The 22805-nt window shown below is 44.5% G+C and overlaps 1 protein-coding gene across 5 annotated transcripts in view; it reads right to left on the bottom strand.

The window, feature by feature from the left end:
• TRRAP (transformation/transcription domain associated protein) overlaps window positions 1–22805 on the bottom strand; it is a 166916-nt gene that overhangs the window by 52140 nt on the left and 91971 nt on the right. For all 5 annotated transcript variants that reach the window (XM_083474105.1, XM_083474102.1, XM_083474104.1 and 2 more), the window contains 6 exons: window positions 22532–22667; window positions 15474–15665; window positions 12783–12978; window positions 6376–6641; window positions 4905–5005; window positions 1195–1396 (listed from right to left, as the gene is read on the bottom strand). In XM_083474105.1, the coding sequence (XP_083330231.1) occupies window positions 1195–1396; window positions 4905–5005; window positions 6376–6641; window positions 12783–12978; window positions 15474–15665; window positions 22532–22667 (1093 nt within the window). The remainder of the gene's footprint in view (window positions 1–1194; window positions 1397–4904; window positions 5006–6375; window positions 6642–12782; window positions 12979–15473; window positions 15666–22531; window positions 22668–22805) is intronic.

Genomic DNA, 22805 nt, shown 5'->3' with positions numbered 1-22805 from the left:
TGGGAACCAGGGAACCACACAAACTGAATCTGAATCTGTTGCAGGTTTGCAGTCATTTGGATGTGTAAATCCAGGGTTCTTAAAGTAGGAATATAGTAATGGAGGAGGGGGGATGTGGCCTCAGGAGCATCTAGGTAGTTCATTATGCATCAGGGGAGAATATCTGAGTCAATTGAATTTCCCCCGCTTTCCTTGAAAGCAGATAGTTGATGGCTATGGGTAGTTTCACCTCTCCATCCCCCAACCTAAGTCAGCTCTGGCTAATTGCCAATTGGTTGTGGAGACCATGTCTTTGCCATGATAGATGGCCTTGGGAAAGGATCAGGAAAGCTGACAACGCCTGTTGTGCACCCGTCTTCAAGGATGACAAAATGAAAAAAAGAAGGCAAGAGAACACCCAATCTTTCGTTTCCCTAAACTCTGGTGAACTGTGCTAGAATGCAAAAGGCTGCTGTCCACACAGCTAGTGTGCATGTTGACTTCCTCCAACAACGTGTCTGCCGTTTAATGCTTATGTTCACCAACATCGGCTGAAGCCCTGAGTCTGTGTTTAAAACGTATGAATCGTGCGCCGTATCAGCATCCTTGTCACAACAGCCCATTCCCAACGGTATAATTTGTATGTCAGGCAGAAACGCCAGAGCTCCTCTTATAAGCCACATACACTAACACCTCTGCATTCACGGTATTTATTTTATTTTTAAAATTTCTATACTGCTTTATCTTTTTAAGAAAAATCTCAAAGCAGTTTCCAGCATATTAAATCATTAAAACATAAATAAAACCATCTGAAGTAAGTCAAATATAGAGTATACAGTGGTACCTCGGGTTAAGTACTTAATTCGTTCCGGAGGTCCATTCTTAACCTGAAACTGTTCTTCACCTGAAGCACCACTTTAGCTAATGGGGCCTCCTGCTGCTGCTGCACCACCGGAGCACGATTTCTGTTCTCATCCTGAAGCAAAGTTCTTAACCCGAGGTACTATTTCTGGGTTAAAAGAGTCTGTAACCTGAAGCGTATGTAACCTGAGGTACCACTGTATAGTCAAAGCAACACAACAGAAAACTAAAATATTATTGTAAAGATTTCAAAATGAGACATTACAAAGGAGGTCAACTGCAGAATACATATTTAACATAGCAGGGCTGGTGAGTCTGGGCCTTGCCCCCTAGGCCAGATGGAAAGGGCCTCACCTTTGCCAAGTACTTCCTGGACTTGCTCTCATTTTGATGGCGACAGGCATGCAGGTAGCAAGTGATGGCCGAGACCCCGAGATGCAGCTGACGCTCCTTCACAAATATATTTTCCAAGTAGTCCCCCCACATCGCCCAGGCCTTCACTAGAACGTCGTGCATCTGCACAGCTGCAGAGAAGGCTTTGTTTGCTTCCTCGGACCTGGGGGAAACATGATGGGGCAGGATATTTGCTGAACTTTAACAAGCGCAATGAACAACAAAGAGAGAATGGAATGCAGAATCCGTAAATAAAACAATCAAGATGGTTCTTAGAAACGTCTGGAGTTTTCCATACTAAAAATAAAAATATCCCTGTGTTGCTTTGTAACAGGTTTCACCAACCTGCTCCCCACCGGATGTTTTGGATGACAGCTGCCATCAGCCCCAGCCAGGGAATAGCAGCTATAGTCCAAACATCTGGAGGGCACCAGGTTGGCAAAGGCTGCTTTATAATAACGTGGGGAAAGGAAGTAGCTGTACTTTATATCCTAGAGGCGAGAGGAAGCCAGTGCCAATTCCCCACCCAAATTATGTGTCTGCTGGATGAATTCATTCCCCCGATTCCTCAGCCTAAAGCCCAACATAGATCTATTGCAACTCCCCCCTCCGCTGAGAAACTGCACAAACCCACAGTTCCCTTCTGGGGAAAGACACAAGAAACCTATTTCAGACATTATGACAATGCAAAGAAACAGGAAGCACAAGGCGTCAGCACTTCCTGTTCCTTTGCATCAGCACAAGTGTCAGAAGCTGCTCTGTTTTACTTAAGTTTGGACCACATAACCTGGAGTAACAGCCTGCGGCAATAAAAAAATTGATGGGACCAGGAGAAAAACATGGCAAATGGAAAATAACCTTATCTGTCAAATAGCTTATTAAACAGCTAATTAGCCTGGGTATTACTCAGCCACTTTATTTTTTGCTAACAGCTTTTCGTGTCCTAGGCTGTGCGGCGCGGCAACTTATTACTGAAGGAAAAGGCTGATAAATGGCTTGCCTTATTACGGCTTTCTACTGCTAACAACAGGATTTGTCTTTAGACTTCCTTTCTCCCTCGCCTCTCAGGTTATCTATCACTGACACCCCTGATGACTCTCTTTTATTCCTTTTGCCTTGCAGGCCAAGTGGGAAGAAGAGGGACTGTGCAAGTGACCTTTGGGTCCCAATTCAGTCGATAGCTGGGAAAGGGTAATAAAGAACAATTTTTGGCATGTAGCTTGAAAACATGAAACTGGGAGCGCAAGTTCCGACACTGTACAGGAACCACGTTTTTGACAAGAGGATAGGTAAAGTTGGCACTTGAAAGTCCTTGATGGCAGATAAGCAGTGTAAATTATTCAGCCCGGCCGTCTTGATGGAGAAACCTTCTAAAGGCGCACTTGCGGCTGTTCAAAAGGAGCACATTGTGCTTCCTTGCTAAATTAATTACCTTTCCCCTATTTAAAATTCTCTCTAGATTTCCTCCGGAGAGAGGACAGTGATTCCTTCTGCCGTAAGCGATTGTGAAGCTAGGCGGTATACATTTCAAAAGCACATTGATTTTCCGCCTCTGAAGTGGCTACAGCAGAGGGCCAACGAACAGCTTCTCCTGCATTCTCAGCATGCGAAGTGGCGCAGTGCATCAAGTTCAATCTGGAGGGAATCTGAAAATCTGTTTGCGCGGAACGGCTGACAGTCAAACTACTGCTGAACAGATGTAGAGGTACCCTAAACCTACTCTCTCCTTCTCCCCCGTTTAGAATAGTTTTGAAAAGCAAGAGTTGTACAACTGGTGTGGCCCATCTTGGGTCAGACTGTGAGCCACTTGTGGGCCCCGATCCACCAGCTGAAGACTGGTAGTCTATCTCTCTCTACTATAAAGGTAAAGGGACCCCTGACCATTAGGTCCAGTCGTGGCTGACTCTGGGGTTGCGGCGCTCATCTCGCTTTATTGGCCGAGGGAGCCGGCATACAGCTTCCGGGTCATGTGGCCAGCATGACTAAGCCGCTTCTGGCGAACCAGAGCACCACACGGAAATGCCGTTTACCTTCCTGACGGAGTGGTACCTATTTATCTACTTGCACTTTGATGTGCTTTCGAACTGCTAGGTTGGCAGGAGCAGGGTCCGAGCAACGGGAGCTCACCATGTCGCGGGGATTCGAACCGCCGACCTTCTGATCGGCAAGTCCTAGGCTCTGTGGTTTAACCCACAGCGCCACCACTAAATCGTTGTCACAAGCTTTGCCAATGTTCTACAGGCTTTCATATTTTATACTGAAATTTCAGAGACGCTTTCACTTTCCCCCTCCCTCCTTCCCTCTCTTTGCCCTCCCCCCTTCATGGTGAAAAGAACATAATGGACGCTAGCTGGGTCCTGCTCCTCTGGTTGCCGTGGTGACGCCAAGTGCCATTGATTAATGGCATTGGGGAAACAACTGCCAATAGAGAGAAGCAATGTGAAAAGCCCCATGAAGGGTCATGTCTATGAGTGAGTTTTTATCCCTTTTCTTTGCTTTTGCTGTCTGGGGTGGGTCATTTGGTGCTAAACCTTAAAAGAAATGTGGGGTTTGGAGAGTATGGGAGTAAGACGCACTGAATTCAATGAGACTTGCTTCGAACTGAACAGATATCTAGGACTATGTTGTTTGGAATAGGTTTAAAGAGGTTGATTGGTCCTGGGGTTTCCAGTGCAAAAGGATGGTCCTAAGCCCCTCTCTTAAAAGTAAATACCTCACTTTAACTTCCAGTTGCGATCTCTTCCATCTTTATCAGATTACAGGCCTGGTGGGGGCTGCCAAAGAGAGAGGGCAGATAACCCCCATTTACCATTTATTTTAGCATTTACCATTTATTTTAGATCATCTCATCCCACATGAGCCTGCTTCCATAGACACTGCTACAGGTGCCACATAATACATGTTCCACATTTGTAAGAACTCAATCATTTAATGTGTACACCAGGGGTCTGCAACCTTTAAGACAAAAAGAGCCACTTGGACCGAAGAAAAAAAACCTGGGAGCTGCAAAACCATTGTGACATTTAAAACAGTGGGGAGTGTTGGGGCACACAATGCGCCTCCTCCCCTCGCTAGTATCTGCCCCGAGCCGCGACAAAGGTGTAAAAGAGCCACATGCGGCTCTGGAGCCGCGGGTTGCTGACCTCTGGTGTACGCTATGGAAATCCCTGCCTGTTGAGATCAAGCAGGAGCCTTCACTGTACTCTTTTCAGCTCCTTGCTAAAAACACCTGCCACCTAGATGCTTAGAAAGTTGAGGTGATTTTATTGCTTAAGTGTTTTAACTTTTGATATGTTTTAAAGTAGGTTTGTGAATTTTTCTTGACTTTACTGTTATCTTTTTGTACACCGCTTTGAGGGGTTTTTAAAATGATCAAGCGGTGTATAAATTTTATGAACTAAAACAAATAATAAGAAAAATGATCCCTCACTATCCGGGCTTACTCTTAAAAAATAATTATATCACCACTGGAAAACTCAGCACACAGGTGGGCAGCTGCAGTCAATCTTTCTTCCATGCAGTGTGGGGTACAGATAATGAGCGTAATTACTCCCACCCACACTGAAGCTGTGACTTTTTCAACTGTGGCTTTTTACTTAGCCTCTGAATCACTGTGTTCTGGCATATACATTCCCAGATGTGTGCTCAACACCTAACCCAGTCATACGTACTTGTTAATCTGAGCCAAAAACATCCCCTTCAGCGCGTAGAACTCTGCAGTCATCTCCTTGGTAAAATACTTCAGATTTGTTGATTCAATAACCTCAAGGCCCTGTTCAATAGATTTTTTACACAGCAAGAACTGTAAAATATATATCACGGGCAAATTGAAACATATGAAGAAGAAGAAAACAAAGTATCGAAACTTTTAAAAGGATATTTCATGAGCTCCCAAATGGTGAAGTGTCACGCCGTCCATACCTAAATGTAACCATTTTTCTTGTTCTGAATCAGGAACCCAGAACTGGCAATAATATCCATACTAGCGCTGATGCAATTTGTGCACTGATATTTTACCCTTTTGCACTGTCAAGGGGCAGGGGGTCAAGCAGGAAGGAAATGTGGGCATTGGGTGGGGGAAAGGAGAAAAATCATGAAATGACTTAAGAGTAGGAGGACCCTAAATGGCCAGGTGCATCTTTTCAGAAGAAGGGAGGAGTTCCTGCCTGGCAGGCTTCAGGCCTGGCCTCTCCTCCTTCTCACCAATGCCCTGCTCCTCCATGCAGGATGGAGGTTGTGATCATGCAGGCTGCGACTCCTTCCCAGGGGGCTTCCCTGCAGGAAAGGTGCTTGCAAGCAAGCAGCTCCCCATAAGACGAATTGTGGGGAGTGAGACAAATTGATCTGAGGCCTGATAAAGGCTGGTTGGTCCCCAGGTTGGCGTGGTGTGGACTGGGCGCCCAGATCAGGGCCACGGGGTGACTCGGGGAGTCTGTGCGCAGCCTTCTAGTTCCTGCAGGTATCTGGGTAACCAAGTTATTTACGGCTTTCAAAGGTAAGTTTTAAAGACAATGAAGTTAAAGAAGTGAATAAAGAGCCAACGGAAGTCTTTGAAAACCAGCACATTGTGCATAATAAAATGGCCATGCCAATCAAATTCTCGGTGGCCGTATTCTATATCAGATGTGTTTTCAAGGGAAGCCCTGCATATAATGCATGACAGCAATCCAATGAGAAGTGTTTGAAGCTGGCGATCCAGCCAAAACTGGTAGAAAGCAACCTGTGTCACAATGGTGAACTAGGCCTCTAGCAAAGGGGTTGTTAACTAGTGGGCGTTTCAGGATTCTAGGTGGGCGGTAGGGGGTTCTACGGCACAAACTGAATCCTCCTTCCACTGAGCACTGGTGGGCGGTAAGGAAATTTGACCATCAAGAAAGATGCATTAGTGGGTGGTAGGTATAAAAAGGTTGACTACCCCCGCTCTAGCATCTCTATCTCTCTCTCCTCCCCGCCCCTCTCACTCACACACACACACACTCCTGCAAGTGGCAACCTAATCTTTCAAGGGAAGCCCATCCAAAACAGAACACACACTAAACTCCTTGATCCCATTTAACAGTGTTTACATAACCAGAGTCCTATCACCATCAACATTCCACTTGGCATTATGACACCCCATAGTAGCATGTGCTGTTGCTATACCTGCATGCACTCGTTTTTGCCCATGACTCCAGCCAGCTGGAGGTAGCATTTGACTTGCTGTCGGATCTTCTGGAAGCAATCCACAATTGGCACCGTTGGAATAGTGTGAATGCGACTCAAGATGTCCAGAGCCACGTTGACCAGCCCTTGCTTCCGAGCGATCTTCCCATACTGGATAATGGCAGAGGCTGAAGCGTGGACACCCAGCATGGCATTATTGGAGCTAGGATCGTGCTGAGTGCTGTTCTCATATGCACTGACAATGGCTAAGAAAACCCGAGAGAGCAAAACTTTTAAAATTATGTTAAATGAATTTACACATGTTCATTTTTGATTCATTACGTTTGTATCCTTAAGGTGGGATCTTGCGGAGGGTTCGGCAGGATCAGTGGATCGCCTCAGTCCACAAAGCCATCTCTTCAATGCCTTATGGCTCATTGAGAAATCAAGCAAACTATGGCTTGGAACAGGCATGTCCAAAGTCCAGCCTAATCCAGCCTGGTCAGTTTAATCCGGCCCCTGTCTTGTCTTATTTGGTTGGCCCTCATGCATGCCCACTTTATCAAATCTGGCCCTCTTTGAAAAAAGTTTGGACATCCCTGGAAGGACATGAATGAACCCAGGTTCCTCCAAGGCTCACATGCTCCCCCTTCCCCACCGCTGGAAATTTCTGACATGGGCCTGTTTAAACGAAAGCAGAAGCTTTGAAACACCTCCTCTCAGCCACATCATAGGAGGGGGTGGGACTTGTCAGCCTGGGAGGAGATTTGGCTTGTTCGTATCTCACTAAACCTATAACACAAAATGAGTTCCACAAGCAGTTGCTTTCTCCCGGCACCAGTGATCCAATCCTTCATGTCTTGGAAGTGACTCGTATCACAGCAAGAGCAGCTAATGTATTCCGTTCCTTCCGCCAGAGTCAGACATCTAAATGCTACTCAGAATGTTAAGCTGGTCCCAAAACAGCAGCTATGTTACTGATCCTGGGCAACTTCTGAACACAATCCCAGGTGCTGGTTTTAAGCATGTGCAGTGGTGCCCCGCAAGACGAATGCCTCGCAAGACGAAAAACTCGCTAGACAAAAGGGTTTTGCGTATTTTGAGTCATTCCGCAAGAAGAATTTCGCTATGGGCTTGCTTCGCAAGACGAAACGTCTTGCGAGTTCTTGCGAGTTTGTTTCCTTTTTCTTAAAGCCGCTAAGCCGTTAATAGCCGCTAAGCCACTATGCCTTTAATAGCCGCTAAGCGCCGCTAATAGCCGTGCTTCGCAAGACAAAAAAACCGCAAGACGAAGAGACTCGCGGAATGGATTAATTTCGTCTTGCGAGGCACCACTGTAAAACCTCATGCTGCTTGGGAACTGGGCATCTGAGGGACCTGTCTTCCCATGCAAACTTGTCAGATTATCTTAATTATTCTAGACCCTCATAGAATCATAGAGTTGGAAGAGACCACAAGGGCCATCGAGTCCAACCCCCTGCCAAGCAGGAAACACCATCAGAGCACTCCTGACATATGGTTGTCAAGCCTCTGCTTAAAGACCTCCAAAGTAGGAGACTCCACCACACTTCTTGGCAGCAAATTCCACTGTCAAACAGCTCTTACTGTCAGGAAGTTCTTCCTAATGTTTAGGTGGAATCTTCTTTCTTGTAGTTTGGATCCATTGCTCTGGGTCCGCTTCTCTGGAGCAGCAGAAAACAACCTTTCTCCCTCCTCTATGTGACATCCTTTTATATATTTGAACATGGCTATCATATCACCCCTGAACCTCCTCTTCTCCAGGCTAAACATGCCCAGCTCCCTTAGCCGTTCCTCATAAGGCATCGTTTCCAGGCCTTTGACCATTTTGGTTGCCCTCCTCTGGACACGTTCCAGTTTGTCAGTGTCCTTCTTGAACTGTGGTGCCCAGAACTGGACACAGTACTCCAGGTGAGGTCTGACCAGAGCAGAATACAGTGGCACTATTACTTCCCTTGATCTAGATGCTATACTCCTATTGATGCAGCCCAGAATTGCATTGGCTTTTTTAGCTGCCGCATCACACTGTTGGCTCATGTCAAGTTTGTGGTCAACCAAGACTCCTAGATCTTTTTCACATGTACTGCTCTCAAGCCAGGTGTCCCCCATCTTGTATTTGTGCCTCTCATTTTTTTTGCCCAAGTGCAATACTTTACATTTCTCCCTGTTAAAATTCATCTTGTTTGTTTTGGCCCAGTTCTCTAATCTGTCAAGGTCGTTTTGAAGTGTGATCCTGTCCTCTGGGGTGTTAGCCACCCCTCCCAGTTTGGTGTCATCTGCAAATTTGATCAGGATGCCCTTGAGTCCATCATCCAAGTCGTTGATAAAGATGTTGAATAAGACCGGGCCCAAGACAGAACCCTGTGGCACCCCACTAGTCACTCTTCTCCAGGATGAAGAGGAACCATTGATGAGCACCCTTTGGGTTCGGTCAGTCAGCCAGTTACAAATCCACTGAGTGGTAGCAGAGTCAAGACCGCATTTTACCAGCTTCTTTACAAGAATATCATGGGGCACCTTGTCAAATGCCTTGCTGAAATCAAGGTAGGCTACATCCACTGCGTTCCCTTCATCTACCAGGCTTGTAATTCTGTCAAAAAACAAGATCAGGTTAGTCTGACATGACTTATTTTTCAGAAATCCATGCTGACTATTGGTGATCACAGCATTCCTTTCTAGGTGCTCACAGACTGTTTTCTTAATGATCTGCTCCAGAATCTTCCCTGGTATTGATGTCAGACTGACTGGGCGGTAATTATTTGGGTCCTCTCTTTCCCCCTTTTTGAAAATAGGGACAACATTTGCCCTCCTCCAGTCTGCCGGGACTTCGCCTGTTCTCCAGGAATTCTCAAAGATGATTGCCAGTGGTTCTGAGATCACATCTGCCAGTTCTTTTAATACTCTTGGATGCAGTTCATCTGGCCCTGGAGACTTGAATACATCTAAACTAGCCAAGTATTCTTGTACTATCTCCTTAGTTATTCTGGGCTGTGTTTCCTCTGCTGAATCATTTGCTCCAAATTCTTCAGGTCGGGCATTGTTTTCTTTATCGGAGAAGACTGAGGCAAAGAAGGCATTGAGGAGTTCAGCCCTTTCTGTGTCCCCTGTTTGCATTTCACCATCTTTTCCTCTGAGTGACCCCACTGTTTCTTTGTTCTTCCTTTTGCTACAAACATACCCATAAAAGCCTTTTTTGTTGCTTTTAACCTCTCTAGCAAGCATGAGTTCATTCTGTGCTTTAGCTTTTCTGACTTTGTGTCTACACGTGCTGGCTATTTGTTTGAATTCCTCTTTGGTGGTTTCCCCCCTTTTCCATTTTTTGTACACATCCTTTTTTAATCTTAACTCAGTTAAAAGTTCTTTAGATAGCCACCCTGGCTTCTTTAGGCACCTTCCATGTTTCCGTCTCATTGGTATTGCCTGACGTTGTGCTTTTACTATCTCCCTCTTAACAAACTCCCAGCCATCATGAACTCCCTTTCCTTTTAGTATTACTGTCCATGGGATCTCACCCAGCACTTCCCTAAGCTTTATGAAGTCGGCTTTCTTAAAGTCAAGAAATTGAGTCCTAGTATGCTTGGCTGCTCCTTTCCGCTGTATAGTAAACTTCAGAAGAGCATGATCACTCGCGCCTAATGATCCTTCCACTTCTACCCCACTAACCAGCTCATCAACATTGGTTAGGACCAGATCTAAAATGGCTGTTCCTCTTGTTGCTTCTCCCACTTTCTGGACAATGAAGTTGTCTGCAAGGCTAGTGAGGAATCTGTTTGACCTTATGCTCTTGGCTGAGTTTGACATTCAACAAATATCCGGGTAATTGAAGTCCCCCATTACTACTATCTCCCTTCCTTTTGCATGCTTGGCCATCTGTTCCAGGAAGGCATCATCTATGTCCTCCGTTTGGCTTGGGGATCTATAGTAAACTCCCACAATGAGGTCTCTGTTATTCTTCTCTCCCTCAATTTTGACCCAAATGCTCTCACTTTGGCTTTGAGGTTCTAAATCTTGGATCTCTTCACAGGTATACACATCCCTGACATATAACGCCACTCCTCCTCCTTTCTTGTCTGCTCTGTTTCTCTGAAATAGATTGTATCCCTCCATTATTACATTCCAATCGTGGGATTTATCCCACCAGGTTTCAGTGATGCCTATTATGTCATATTTAGTTTGCTGTACCAAGAGCTCAAGCTCATCTTGTTTATTTCCCATGCTTTGCGCATTAGTGTACAGACATTGAAGTCCATTAATCATTCCCCCGTGTCTCTTATTTAAGGATTTTTTTCTCCCACCACTAGGTCTGCATGCTGTTTGCTCCATTTGGTCTATGACATTTGGATGATCATCATCAATTGATAGACTCCTACCTTCAGGAGCACTGTCTCCCTCCCCCACATTAGTCAGTTTAAAGCCCTCCTGATGAGGTTTCTGAGATTTTTGGCAAAAACATTCCTCCCAACCATTGTGAGGTGCAGCCCATCGCTTGCCAGAAGTCCATCTTCAAGAAACTGCAGTCCGTGATCTAAGAATCCAAACCGTTCCTGTTTACACCATTTGCGAAGCCAGCTGTTCACTTCCACTATTTTTCCCTCTCTCCCTGGGCCACGTCGTTCAACTGGGAGGACAGATGAGATGACAATTTGTGCATTTAATTGCTTCAATTTTCTGCCCAGAGCCTCGTAGTCTCTTTTGATCTTCTGGAGGCTATTGCTTGCAGTGTCATTGGTTCCCACATGAACCAAGAGGAAGGGGTATTTGTCAGTGGGTTTTATGATTCCTTGCAGTCGTTCAGTTACATCTTGGATCTTAGCCCCGGGGAGACAGCACACTTCCCGAGACATCTTGTCAGGCCCACAGATCACTGCTTCTGTTCCCCTCAGTAGGGAATCCCCTATCACCACTACACGCCTCCTCTTAGGTTTTGTCGGGGTTCTTCCATGAGCTGTCCGTTCCAAGGTCGCCTGCACATTCCCTGAGGACTGACTTTGCTGCTCGTCTTCATATACCTGATTGACTGTAATGAGGGAGAGATCCTCAAATGGAGTCTGCTCTTCGTCTTCCATGCTAGGGGAGAGGACCTCAAAGCGATTGTGTATTTCTAAATAATCAGAGCAAACCCTGGGCCTCCTACTTCTTTGAGTCACGTTTCTCCATATATCTGGCTCCTGTGTTGGTGAACTAGCTTCCTTCTCAGGGGAGTCCCCTGTCTCCTCCTTGGTGGAGACGGTGTGCTCTGTTGCTTCCAAGAAGAGCTCCAGCTCTCTAATTCTTTGGAGCGTAGCTACACGTTCCTCCAGTTGCTGGACTTTGTCTTCTAAGAGGGCAATCAACATGCAATTGCTGCAGGTAAAGCTGCCTGCAACCTTTGGCTAGATGGCAAACATTGCGCAGGAACCGCAGGCGACTGCAGCTGTTCCTTCACCCTCCATCTTGAGAACGTGTCGTTGGGGGTGGCTACAGCAGTCCTCCATCATAAAAAGCGTGAAGACAGGACAAATAACTCCCCCCCCCAAAAAAAACCTAGGTCTTCCCCAACAAACGTTTGAGACTAGCTCCCCTAAATCTAAAAGATGGATCAAACTGCGCGGCCCTGCAAGCTCTGATAAGCTCCTCCCTTCTTTGGGTGCTCCTAGCCACCAGCAATTAAATACCAGGAACACCAGGAAAATGACTTTTTCAGATGTCCTGCATCAGTGGAATGTGCCTGGCACCAAATCCATCAGCTTTCAGTCACCAGGTGACTATCGTTTTATGTACCCAGGCTTTCCTTATCTTGCTGGCCTGTGCTATGCTAGTTCCACTTGCTTTGTCTTGTTGTTTTTATTGAGTTTTGTTGTTGTCTGTATTGTACTATGTGACTTGATCTATTGGTAAGCTGCTCAGAAAATATTTTGATTAAAAAGCTGGATAAAAATACATATGAACTCACTCACCCACCTACCCAGTCTTCGCTCTGAATGCTTCAATGCCCAGATCGATGCATATTGTCAAATATACATGATTGCGCCTCATCAACGGAGTGGAAAAACATTTCATACACCTAAGCCCCAGCCTTATAAAGAGCCTGAAGTTTAAATCAACCAGCATCAACTGTTTTGGTGCCTGGAGATTTTTCTCCCCAGACCTGCTTATGAAAATGGAAATTTAAACTCACCCTCAATTTTTTTGCATTTTATTTCTGTCCCAGGAACAGGTCTCAGATGCAACAGTTTTAGGAAATAGTTTTCTAAAAGGCTGGAATAATAAAATCACCTTGCCAACCAAGAATTAGATCACAATTCCTTATGTGTTTTTGAAAGCCAAAAATTCATACCTTTTATGCGAGGGGTGGAAAGGGGAGGGTATCTTCCCTGAAATAGGATATAATGGGACTGGGGTGTTTTTACCTTGGTAATGATGTTGCCTCCACATGAAAATGCTGCTCCAGTGGGACAAGTCGTCCGACACAATAGGCAACCTGTTCCTCCAAGTTTTCACAACAGTCTTCATGTCATGCAGGCTGTTATTCCTCCCAAGATTGGCCGGCTGTAACCCGGCATTTATTTGAGCTGCTTCCTGAAGTTCAATTATTTGCTGTGCTGCCTAGGAGGATGAAGGTTGTAAAAGTTATAGCACATGTGTCATTGGTTCCTCATCAGGAAAGGGGGGGGAGGGAGGGGGGCTGTCTTAACCACATGCAGTACCAACAGCTGAGTGATGTGTTTTGCCCACCGAAGACCATCCGCACATTACAATGAAGAATGTTGAAATCAACGTCACAATATAGTTGGTTGATTTCTTTTAATGCTGTTGATCAGATTATCAAGGTTCATTATCCACCCTCTTCTAAGGAAACAAACAGGGCCATGAATAACCATTAATGCAAAACAACACACATTCCCTGGGACAGAAAAACTGCTTTAAGATCATGGCAGGGGTCTTGCTAACCCAACACCAAACAGCTGTTGTCTCCAACGGCATATAACATGCTGTTTTTGAAGTGCCACTCACTGGCCATATGGCATTATACAGACGGTGACGTGTCTCTGAATTGCTTTGGAGAAGAGTAAAATGGCGGGTCTATGAAAGTTTTGTTCGTAGCTAAGAAAAAGCTGATTAAATTATTTTATTTTCTCCAAGAAATAGTACTGCAAAGGCCAGGAAGCTAAACTGACCATCACAGGGACTCAGAACCGGTTTCCTGGCTTCTAGACTGAGCACTGTTCCCTCTCTACTCTGGGGCAACTCAGCTTACAAATGGGTGAGAGCTTACAGATGCACTAGATGCAATAGCATGTTTAAAATAGCACAGCCTAAGATACAGGTAGCGGACGTGGTGCCCTCCAGCTGCCTTAGATCAATGGTCTGTGGTGCTAGCAAGCATCGGATACATATTTTTAAATTTTTCAGTCTGCCACTGTAAACTTTAATTTGTTTTAGGGGTTATTTGGGGGGGGTGAAATCATGCAAATCAAAGAGGACCCTTTTTAATTCTACTGGATTTAACTTACGCAGACGCCTTGGAAAAGAGGATGGAGAGGAGTGCATAAACTTTTTCTGTGTGACTGGGGAGGGGAAAGTGCCCATAGCACACTCTCAAGTTTTCAAACGTACCTATGGATCCAAAAGGGTTGGCGACCCCTGGTCACCCCACTATTCAAACAGCCCTTCCTTCAAACACATTCTGCAAATCCAATACGTACTCACCTTACACAGGACAAATGCAACGCAGCAGCACTTTGACAGCCACCAAAAAGCGGCACAGAGCTAGTTAAGCTCTGGGCAGGCCTATAAACCTTACTGGAATTCAAATCCTTTGTAGAGATGTAACCATTTACAAAGCAGCTTCTTGAGAGATGAACACTTGTCTTAGCTATTAATCAACTAAGATAACTGCCTCCCACCCCCTCAAAAAATCTGTCTACACGTACACACAAATCTCTGGGAACAAAATAAATTAAGGAGAGAAACACCACCAGCACCTGCAAACACATAGGCATACACACACACACACAATCACCAGAATTTCAGCGCTCACAATAGCTTAACCTTCATCCTACTCCCATTCATCATGCAAATTTAATTTTCTAGCAGGTATTTAATCACTCACTATCTGATGCAGGAAAAAGTAATTACTGCTGAGTAGCTTCATTGCCATGCTGGCAACTTTGTCATTCACTGCCTATTTTAGCAATTTGACAATGAGAATGTATACGAAGGTTTTCAACACGCCACGCAATGCGCATGGAAGTGTTGAGAATGTATTTATCACTATTAATTCTTACAACCGTGCGCGTGTGGCAAACTGAAATGGTAGCTCCTACTTACTGAAAGAGGTCGATGCGGCACTTTGCCTATTATTCATCTTAACTCTTTCAGACATGCTCTCATCTTAATATGTGGAAAGGCTGAAGTTTGTTATCAAGTCATTAAAACAAAAAGGCAGAAAATGCCACAAAAGGGATGCAAAGATGCATAGACAACCTCCAGTATTATCCCAGTCTGCATCTCTATTTGAACTATTTATATAGATAGATATTGTATTGCATTCGTGAGGTTATTTTAAATGGTTTTATGTATGGAACAGTTTCAAAACTTTGCTTCTTTTATGATTGCAATTGTTTAATAATTGTATATTTTATTGCTGCAACCCACCCTGGGGCCTTACAGTAAAGGGCAGGTTACAGAACTAACAAACAAATAGAATAACATGTCCTGCAATATTTTTTGTTCGCTGAGTGCCATGGGGGTAAAAACAGGCATGGCATATCAAGATGAGTGTACATGCGCGTGTATACACCTTGCTCTTTGCATGGCTCTTTACAGGAAACCTAGGAACAAACTTCCGTACAGTGCCTGCATATTGATTTTAAAGACCAGCTTTCTCAGAAGCACCTTTTGCAGCAACGACAAAAAAGTTATCTGTGCTTAGGAGGGTCCTAGATTTACTTATTAGTTTTATATACTTCATCGTAAGTTCTCAGGGCAGTTTGCAGAATAAAATACAGGATAAAAACAAACCTATAATTAAAAACAAATTAGCAAAACAATACCCCCCCACAGGAGGGTCTGGCAACTCACAGCAATTTCGGGCTCACCTGAAGAAGGGGCGTGTGAACGTGTGAAACCACCTGAGGAAGTCTTCGCCATTCCCGGATAGCCAGGCCACTGGCCATTTCAACCAGACGCTCTATGTAGTTGAGCTGTTGTTCCTCGGGATGGCAGATTGCCAGGTATCCACGGTACATGTTGACTTTCCATGCCATCTCTTTGGGGCAACTCAACTCCACCTTGGGGCAAAACGAGACATTACAATGCTTTTTGTAGGCGAAAACACTGCAAAAGAAAAAAAGAGCGGCTGGGTTTTCAGACACAACGCAAAACCGTGCTTTCTGCTAACCGTGGTGAAAAACTCACACCACGGTTTGCAAAATTGCTCGCCCACTTTCGTTTTCCATCTGCCCAGGATTCAAGTTCCTAAGTTCACACCTGTCTCCATGATGCTGCCCTTGTGATGCAGGGGTCCAAACTGTTGCTTGACAATAGTTTGCAAGCTTCGTAACAGTAAATCGCATTTAGAAAACTGTGATTGCAAACTAGTTATCAACTTATGGTTTCATGTCCTGACTCGGTGAGCTCCAAACAAAGCAAGGTCTGTTGGCAGACACACATGCATTAAAACAAACTGTGTCTTAGCTTAAAAAATTGGCGGACAATAAAATAAGGGAGGGAAACCTGTGGCCCTCCATATTACATTGCTCCCATCATGCCCGATGATTTACCATGTTGGTGGGAGCAGGTGGGAGTTTCTTATTTTATATTCTTTACTGAAAGATAAAAAGTACATAATTATAAGTGCACAGAGTAAGATAAGATGCAAAGAAGAAGAAATAGCACCCATACAGAAAACAAAACAAAACAAAAAAACTTGTAGACATTACAAAAAGTTGTTACTGCGGTTAACCAGACCGTAACCTAATACGGCATTTATAAAAATGAATTCCAAGTATTGTTAAATTTGCCCATGACCAGCATAATGGAGTCCAGTACATTCTAAATATTATTTTTGCTTGTATGAGTCTCAATTTGAGATCCAGAGACACACTTGTTATAGAACTTAACACAGTTTTCCATTGTCAAGATCTCCAGTTCTTTGCACTGAGTTTATATAGGTGGCTCAAAATTGTCGCATTAAGCAACACCAGCGCCATTTACCTCCAGTGGAAAGTGGACAGTAAGCATAAATGTAGAAGCAGCATGGAGGCAATTAGGCCTCAATATCCTTGTATTTATGAAAAACATGTTTTCTGGCTTAAAAAAAAAAAATCCAGAGCAGCTCAATTTACAGCTTCACTTATTTTCTCTTTAGTTCATTAGTATAGGCCTCATTACTGAAAATCTCTCTTTCAATCCAAGCTCCAGCTATGGCATGTCCGCAGTTGCTGGTGGCTGTCACGTCGATTCAGCCTGCAAGCCTTCACAACGCGAAGCTGTCAGACATGATCAATTCACTTGGCTGCAATTCAAGGCTTCAATTCTACCCTGCAATCTATTCAGTATTGCACAGCTGCAGGGAGAGGGGGGACATGGAAACAGCACCAAAATATGATGATGATCATCATTATGAAATGATTCCATAATTATTGAAGGGATTGGGCTTCCGTGATCGTGGATCTGTTAAAACTTTAAACCAACAGGGATTTGAAAGTGAATACCCAACAGCTGAGTAAAGTAGAGTTTTCAGGAGAGAGGACTGCAGCAGGTATCTGTCCTCAGAGCGCCAGACCTCCTTTCTTAATAATGCAGAAAACTTTACGTTTCCTATGGCTGCACTCAAGTTGTGGACACCCCTTCAAAGATAAAAGGACTCCTTCATCCTGGAAGCAATCTTTATCAAGACATGTTTATTTCAACTCCCTATTTCACAGCTGAGTGAGATAATACATAGCCCGTTTCATTCCTATGCTAAATTCCTCAATATTATGTGTGCCTGTGTCTGTGTGTATTTCCCAAATTGTCCTTCAGGGCTTTAACCAATGCTAAAAGTACAGAGTATTCTGGACCTTTACCTCAAACATAATCCACAGTTATGAAACAATATATAGCAGCACTTGGACACTGAGAGCAAAGCTTCTTGCTAATATTTCACAGGAAGCAACACGGCTTTCCTGGGCATGGGGAGGCCCCACAGAGTCAGATTTTCCACTAGCATTCACCCTAGTACTGATGTCTCCAGATAATCCAAATCTCAAATTCCATGAAAATGTTGCCATTGATTTGAAAGGAACGGATTCACTCTACACAGCCCTTGAATTTGTTTATTTACTGCATTTCCATCTCGGGGTAAACTCTAGCCTTTGCCTGCTCCCACACATGTCAAGAAGCATAATCCATCAGAAATGGCAGCGTGTGGCAGGCTGGGAGGATGATGAGCTATAGTGCTGAGGTCATGTGGCAACGCCAGCACCCACCACTCCAAGATACAATGCAACTATGCCATTTTGGACTCACAGCTGTCCATGGAGGCACAGGTCAATTCTGTGTCCAGGGCAGCGGTCTACCAGCTCCATCTGGTACGCAGAATGAGACCCTACCTGCTTGCGTACTGTCTCGCCAGAGTGGTGCATGCTCTGGTTATCTCCCGCTTGGACTACTGCAATGCGCTCTACGTGGGGCTACCTTCGAAGGTGACCTGGAAACTGCAACTAATCCAGAATGCGGAAGCTAAACTAGTGACTGGGAGTGGCTGCCGACACTGGTCCTGAAAGACCTACATTGGCTTCCAGTACATTCCTGAGCACAATTCAAAGTGTTAGTGCTGACCTTTAAAGCCCTAAATAGCCTCCGCCCAGTATACCTGAAGGAGCGTCTCCACCTCCATCGTTCATTTAAGTCCAGTGCCGAGGGCCTTCTGGCAGTTTCCTCACTGTGAGAAGTGAGATTACAAGGAACCAGGCAGAGGGCCTTCACGGTAGTGGCGCCTGCCCTGTGGAACGCCCTCCCATCAGATATCAAGGAAATAAACAACTATCTGACTTTTAGAAGATATCTGAAAGCAGCCCTGTTTAGGGAAGTTTTTAATGTTTGATCTTTTATTGTTTTTATTGTTCTGTTGGGAGCTGCCCAGAGTGGCTGGGGAAACCCAGCCAGATGGGTGGGGTATAAATAAATGATGATGATGATGATGTGGTTGGGAAGCTCAAAGGGTACCATGCTGCAGAATACAGCTGGTCTACAGTTCACATTCAGATTAGATTTTGACTGGTCTCTCGCTACATTTGCAAGCTCCCATCTAGGAGTGCTCACACACAGCTCATCTCTTTCCTCATGCTGTAACCACTAACCTTCCTAGTTACACACACCCCGTAGCTTTGCATTAAAACCCAGCAAAGAACTGAAAGCTTATGCAAACACAAAAGGGTGAGGGAGACTACAGCTGAGTTCAGCACACCAGATTAAGGAAGAACACAGAATTCTGAGCAAGGAGCTGTCGTTTGACTTAAAATATGAACTTCACTGGGATTCATGCTGGGATTCTTGGGAAAGCTTCAATCAGAGACAAGTTACTATGTGGATGATGCTGATACTTGAGTAAGCTTTACTGAGCCTTTTTTTTATTTCTTTAAAGAAATAAATCGCATCAAGGTAGAAAAGTTCTTAAATATCCCCCCATATGCCTGAATTATGGATTTACCAGTGAGACAAGAAGGAGCTATATATTGAAACCAGTCCTCCCTTCTTCGCAGCCACTTAGCTTTATAAATGTTTAATACAGCATGAATTTCACTCAACCCGAACACACACTCAAGATATTTTAGACATGAAAAACAGAGCGCCCTGAAGCAATCTACTAGATTTTGAATGCTCTACAGCAGCCCTGGTTTTATGAAGGACTAACTCATCAGGTACACACACACACACACACACACACACACATGTATGTGGTTCTAGCTCATATATTCTCAAGTGATTCCTATGAAAGGACAAGGATGATCAGAATACAAATCCACATTGCTCAGTAGAGATGGCAAAGGAGACGGGATGTAACTACATGGTGTGTCATAAAGGGCAAAGCTCACCTATTTGAAAACTGTTGTTTTTCAGCTACTACATTAGAACAACTACATCTTCCAACTCTCTTTACTCCAATAGAGGAGACAAAATTGCAGCTCAAAATACATTTAGGTATTTAACCTATTCTGCACCTTGACTTATTAAGAAGAAATCCCAAGGCTGCAATATAATTCAGGTATAAAATCAAGTCATGCTCTGCTCTGATGCCTAAACTAAGGCAATCTAGTGAACCATGGTTTAACATCTAGGGACTTTCAGGGAAGGAAGAGGCAGAGGGAAATCATACAGACTATAATTCGCCTGTGCATCAGGAAAATAAACCATGCTTTGGAGTCTGAAGTATGATTAGCATGAACCATGGCTTACGTATTATGTCTGTACCAGCCTGTTCATCATCACGGTTTGCCTGATTTGGACATCCCAACAAACTATATTTATTGGAGAACAGAAAATGAGGAAGGTAGCACACAAGCTCAAGGCACAATGCCAATGAACAAGACATGGTTTAACAATAACATTTGAATTGGGGCCAGTGAAACACATCCTCAACTAAGAGTCAAGCACAGTATTGGAACCATTCCTCCTAACTGCAGTTTTTCTCACATGTCTTCTGTTGCATCCATATTATGTTTATTTTTAACCCTCTGAATTAAAATGAAAAATAAACTCATTAATAGAAAAAATGTTAAGGCGTGATTTTAAACTAAAAAAAACCAGGTGCATCACCTGTACTATTTTAACATGCCCAGCTGCAATATTAATTGCTGGAGGCCCAGGCTGCAATTATTTTGACTAAGAACTTTGAACGATGAGCAGTCCGAGCCATTCCACTTCTGCCATTTGCTAACTAAAGCCTCAAAACATGTTTTATTGATTTCTTGTCCTTTCGGTTGCTGAGCTATGCCGTGCAAGTTCTGCAAGGCAGTTCCATTAAGGACTAACGCAGGGCATCTTGCCTTTGAATAAAGAAGTGGATGATCTATCACTAACGCATTTTTTATTTGAAATTATGCCACCCAAACTGAAATACATCTCAATTAGCCATCAGGAGTGTTTTATGCCTTCGTTCCCAATGCTGGCTTTAAGAAAGTAAACAGAGAGACTCAGGAGGAGGAAGAGGTATATCAGACCATGCTGCACTTAGCTTATTGCACAAATTCTGGAACCAAAATGAAACAAATGAAAGCTCAGAACTATTGAAAGAACCATGCCCTGACATGAAATAAGACAATGACTCTGCTCTCTTCTCAGTATTACTTACATGTGGATATTTTGGCAGCTATTCCCATAGGACACTGGCTGACAAATCACATGCTCCTTCCCACCATTGTCACCTTCCTGAAACATGCATTTCTCCATTGTGCCTAAGTTATCAGGCGCATCAGCAGTGACTTTAGAGCTAACCAGGGTACCAACTGAACTAGCACCAGCCCAAGACATTTTGCTACCTGAGGCCAAGGACAATATTGATGTACAGAAGCCTCAACCGGACCTGTAACCTGGTATCTGAAATCACAATGTGAAACTATTTCAGATTATTGTTTAAGCAGGAACCCGGGTTCAATCAGTTGATATAAATACTAATGTAGCTACTTAGTAGGGGAATTGGTGTTCCTGAAGGGGGTGGGGAAGTGATCTCAAAGCCCACTCTAAACTGCTCAACCACAGGTAAATGATTAAAAAAACAAAACAATTTTACATCAGAACAAGCTCATAACCTGTAGTTTTCTATTTAGGTTTGACATCAGGGATGGGGAACCCGTGGTCAACTCCCATTATCCCTGGTGATGTTGGCTGAGGCTAAGGGAGCTGCAGTCCAACATCATCTTGAAGGCCACAGGTTCGCCATCCCTGTTTTCACAGAGAACAAAGAGGAGCACAATCATCCAAGGAAGGGAAGAAATAGTCCTCACTGGTTTCCTGTGAGTGAGAGAATAAACAGAGAAGAGAATGGATTTGCCGGAGGTCACCTGGTGTGAGGTGGCTCAAACACGAAGTAAGGCAAAGAGCCATCCCAAACTAAATAGGCTGCCCATAACTCTTAGCAGAGACATCACCTTGCCAACAAAGGTCCATATAGTTAAAGCTATGGTTTTCCCAGTAGTGATGTATGGAAGTGAGAGCTGGACCATAAAGAAGGCTGATCGCTGAAGAATTGATGCTTTTGAATTATGCTGCTGGAGGAGACTCTTGAGAGTCCAATGGACTGCAAGAAGATCAAACCTATCCATTCTGGAGGAAATCAGCCCTGGGTGCTCACTGGAAGGACAGATCCTGAAGCTGAGGCTCCAAAACTTTGGCCACCTCATGAGAAGAGAAGACTCCTTGGAAAATATCTTGATGTTGGGAAAGATGGAAGGCACAAGGAGAAGGGGACGAGAGAGGACGAGATGGTTGGATAGTGTTCTTGAAGCTACCAGCATGAGTTTGACCAAACGGCGGGAGGCAGTGGAAAACAGGAGTGCCTGGCGTGCTCTGGTCCATGGGGTCACGAAGAGTCGGACACGACTAAACGACTAAACAACAAAAACTCTTAGCAGTATTCACTTTTAGCTCCAGTGTACTTGGAATGGAGCTGGGAGGTAGCACCTTCCTATAAGCAAGATTACGAAGGCAGGAGTGCATCTAGCTCCTCAAAGGGTATTTGTCTTCACTGCAGCCAGGGAAAGTAGCCTGACTCTCTTCATCTTGTCCTACTGACAGATGTTTCTTGAGAACCAGGGGACTGCAGTGTGCATACCTGCGCACTTCGCTTGCCTCCCTTTTCCTCTCGTCTGCTAAAAAAGCTCCCCAGACACAGGGCAAGAATGATTGGAAGCAGAAGCCAGTTGTCCGTGTTACATTTGCAGATGCTCAATCAGCATCTTCTTCCCTTGAAGAAATAATTAGGACAAAAATCTGGGAAACCTGCATGCAGAGCACAAGCTTCGCTGGCTGCTCACTCCATCACAAGGAAGCGCACCACCACCCCATAGGGTGCAGCTTCCATTGATAGGAGCTGCAGGCCTGCCTTCCTACAGTTGCACTTTGTACAATCATGGATTAAACCGGATCCTCCGGGACAAAAGGGAAGGACACCCACCTGCACCAGCGCCTCCTTCATGGCGGTCCAGTTGGAGATGCGCCACGCACATTCCAGGACTAGGTAGGGGTTTATATGACCCTTCGATTGGCCGTACTCTGTCAGAGCTTCCCACTGGTTCAACTCTTTGGAGCACCTTGAAAAAGGAAACACAAGGTTGATCTCACTGGTTAAGAGTACCTTTGCCCATTTCAAATAGTTAATAGAGGGAGTTTATTTTACAAACATATTTGTGACATTTAAATGCTGCCCAACCAAACTCCCCTGGGAGGCT

The sequence above is a fragment of the Podarcis liolepis genome, assembly GCF_965112155.1.
Source record: "Podarcis liolepis genome assembly, chromosome: 14".
NCBI classification, from domain to species: domain Eukaryota; kingdom Metazoa; phylum Chordata; class Lepidosauria; order Squamata; family Lacertidae; genus Podarcis; species Podarcis liolepis.
Note: the sequence above shows the minus strand (reverse complement) of the source record. Positions and strands in the feature narration are given on the sequence as shown.